Below are 3,027 nucleotides of genomic sequence, written 5' to 3' on the forward strand. Positions count from 1 at the left end.
TGGACCCCTACATGAACATACATGGAGAGCCTATTGTGCCAAAGGATGAGCCAATAGAGTGGGATAAATTACCAATTCCTGACTTCAACTTGCCAATTCTCACCAAGCCAAGAAGGACAAAATCAAGGGCAGTCAAGAAAGTGAAGCTGTCACCTCTCAAATCCAAGGCAGTAGTCAAAGCTCAACCCAAGATCAACAAGGGAGACTACTTGTACTTGTGTGACATCAAAGAATTCTCAGACCTAAACCTTTATCTGGAGGAGCTGGATGAGGTAAGGGCAATTGATGCATACAGAAACCTACCTGAAAGGTTGGTATTCAAGTACAAAGGAGGAAGGGAGATTCAGTGGCCTCTTCACAGGATACTTCAAGAAAGCCAAGCTGTGTTGATCAAAGTCTATTCATCCTTCAAGAAAAACTTTGGGTTTAATGTAACTGCAAGAAGATTAGTATTGAAGAAGATTGAAGAGCTAAGGAGTGTTAGAGCCAAAGATGCACTACCCAAAACTCTTAACATCCCATACACAGGGATAAGAGTGCATCTAAGGCCCTACTGGCTGATGGAATTCATGGATGACAAGGGTGTGAGAAGATTCTTCAGATTAGAAGACCAATTGAGTATCTCTAGCAATGAGACTCTCTTGGAAATGCAAGAAATGTTAGATCTCTCAGAATCTGATGAATTAGAATTCCACAGACAGCTCCAGAATCAAATTGAAGAAAACAACAGAAAGCTTGGAAGAAGATCCAGACCTTCAAGAAACTAGAAAAATCTGCTCAGGCTAGAGGAGCATCTTGAACTGACTGTGAGCCAAACCTTGTATATCTTGTTTAAGTTGAAGCACTTTCAGTTTTATCTACTTATCTTTAAAGATATATATTTAGGATGTTTTGTTATCATCAAGTATCTCTTAATTTATGGCTACAATTCCAGTAGACATAAATTGGGGGAGATTGTTGTGAATATGTTGTGCACTTGATAAGTACCTAAACAAAACATCTAAGTAGATTTTACTTAGTGAAGTAATGTAGCACTCGACGGATAAGAATTATAGTCCCGACGGATAACTCATTTCAGTCCCGACGGATGAGTAACTTATTATCCATCGAGTGAGTAGCTTATGTAATAATGAGTTTGTAGCACAGTGTTGTATACACCTTTGTATAGAATCTGTAGTAGTATATAAGTCATGTTGAATTTAACGAGATATGCAGAATAGGTTGATTAACTGTACATAAGCAATGTCTTGTAATTCTGTATAAATGAAATGAAGTCAAGTGCCAAAATGGCTATCAACGGATGCTTAACAAAGCTTCGACGGATGATCAAATGACTTTCAACGGATGTTTAAAATAGCAGTCGACGGATGATCAAGTAAGTCATCGACGGATGATCTGAAAGTCGATGGATGATAAAATCAAGATTGAAACATCAGTTGAACAGTGAAAGCTGACACACAGCCGTCGAGATGGATACAAACACATTGTGGAAGCCCATTAACTGGGTAATAGAGGACGAAAAGCAGCAAAGATCAAGACTGTTAGATTTTATATTTATTTAGTCCTTTTGACTTTGTAATCTTGGTAATATATAAACCAAGAGAGTAGCAAATAGAAAAATAACTAAGAGAGCTAAGAAACAAACACAGAGAAATCTTTGTAAGCACTATCTTTAGCATTTCCTGTGTTCTTAGTAGTTCTATTTTATATAAGCAGCTGTGAGCATTTCTGCACACAGAGTTCTCTCGATATATTAAATATATCTCTGAAGGAATTGTTTAAATCCACCAGAAAGTTTTAAAGACTCTTGTTTTTAATTACTCTTGTTTTGATTCATTAAAGTTTATATTCCGCATTGTGCTAATCAAAACAAATATATCTATAATCGAGTTGAACATTTTTATCTTAAAGAAAAAGTTCAAGAATTCCATTCAACCCCCCTTCTGTAATTCTTGCTATATTGTTAAGGGACTAACAAATCTTTTCTTTTACTTTGTAAACCAATATCTTAAAATGGCCACTGCAGCCCCTGGTAATGGTCGTATAACGATTCAAGATATGTCAAACCCGTTATTTCTTCACCCATTAGATGTACCATCTTCTATACAAGTGGATAAATTACAAGGTTCATCAGATTATCGCTCCTGGAAAAGATCGATGGAAATAGCCCTTGGAGCTAAAAGAAAGCTGGGTTTTGTAACTGGCACTGTTAGCCGACCCACAACTGATGCTGCTCAAATGGATCTTTGGGGCACCTGCAATAGTATAGTAATCGCTTGGCTTACCTCTAATCTTTCTCCTTCTATTAAACAATCTGTTCTCTTTGTATCTACTGCTAGACAGATCTGGGAAAATCTTGAAAAATGATTTTCATTAACGAATGGTTCTCGTAAGTATAAAATTAATCGTGATCTGTATGAGATTAAACAGAATGCTTTGTCTATTAATGATTATTACACGTCTATGAGGTTTTTGTGGGAAGAGCTGGATGCAATAAACACTCTTCCCCCAGTGACTACTCCCACTGCTGAAGTGCAGGCTCTATTGAATGCTATCAGTCTTCAAGCGGAGGAAACTAAGCTATTTCAATTCTTGAATGGATTGAATGAGGTTTATAATCCTCAGCGCAGCCAATTGCTACTTATGCTCCCCCTTCCTTCGGTTGAAACTGCATCTGCAGCAGGAAGAAGCTCAACGTGATATTCTAAATTTTTCCAAGAATGACCATGATAACTTGGCAATGTTCAGTAAGACAGCTCATGTTCGAACTGTTGTCTGCAATGCCTGCGAAGGCAAGGGCCATAGAGGTGATCGATGTTGGACAGTGGTGGAATTCCCTACGTGGCATCCAAATCATGGAACACAACAGCAACCAAGGACCAGAAATTTCAATCAGCCATCAAATCCCAGATGGAATGGAAGGAACACCTAATGTGGCTCCAAAAATGGCAGCAAATGCTCAACAATCATCCACAGAGAACACTCCATTGTTCACTCAGCAACAACTTGATCAATTGGCAAAACTGA

The 3,027-nt window shown here is 38.1% G+C and overlaps 1 protein-coding gene across 1 annotated transcript; it reads left to right on the forward strand.

Moving 5' to 3' along the window:
- The first annotated feature begins 2,013 nt into the window (after positions 1 to 2,013).
- On the forward strand, positions 2,014 to 2,700 carry LOC141659700 (uncharacterized). Its single transcript, XM_074466627.1, has 2 exons — positions 2,014 to 2,325; positions 2,431 to 2,700. The coding sequence occupies exons 1-2, from the start codon at positions 2,014 to 2,016 to the stop codon at positions 2,698 to 2,700; spliced, it is 582 nt and encodes a 193-aa protein (XP_074322728.1).
- Positions 2,701 to 3,027: the final 327 nt, after the last annotated feature.

The sequence above is a fragment of the Apium graveolens genome, chromosome 5 (genome assembly GCF_009905375.1).
Source record: "Apium graveolens cultivar Ventura chromosome 5, ASM990537v1, whole genome shotgun sequence".
NCBI lineage: Eukaryota > Viridiplantae > Streptophyta > Magnoliopsida > Apiales > Apiaceae > Apium > Apium graveolens.

Coding starts and splice junctions, on each gene's coding strand:
- LOC141659700 (XM_074466627.1), top strand. CDS start 2,014: ATGGCCACTGCAGCCCCTGGTAATGGTCGTATAACGATTCAAGATATG. Junction 2,326..2,430: donor TTAAACAATCTGTTCTCTTT/GTATCTACTGCT, acceptor GAGATTAAACAG/AATGCTTTGTCTATTAATGA.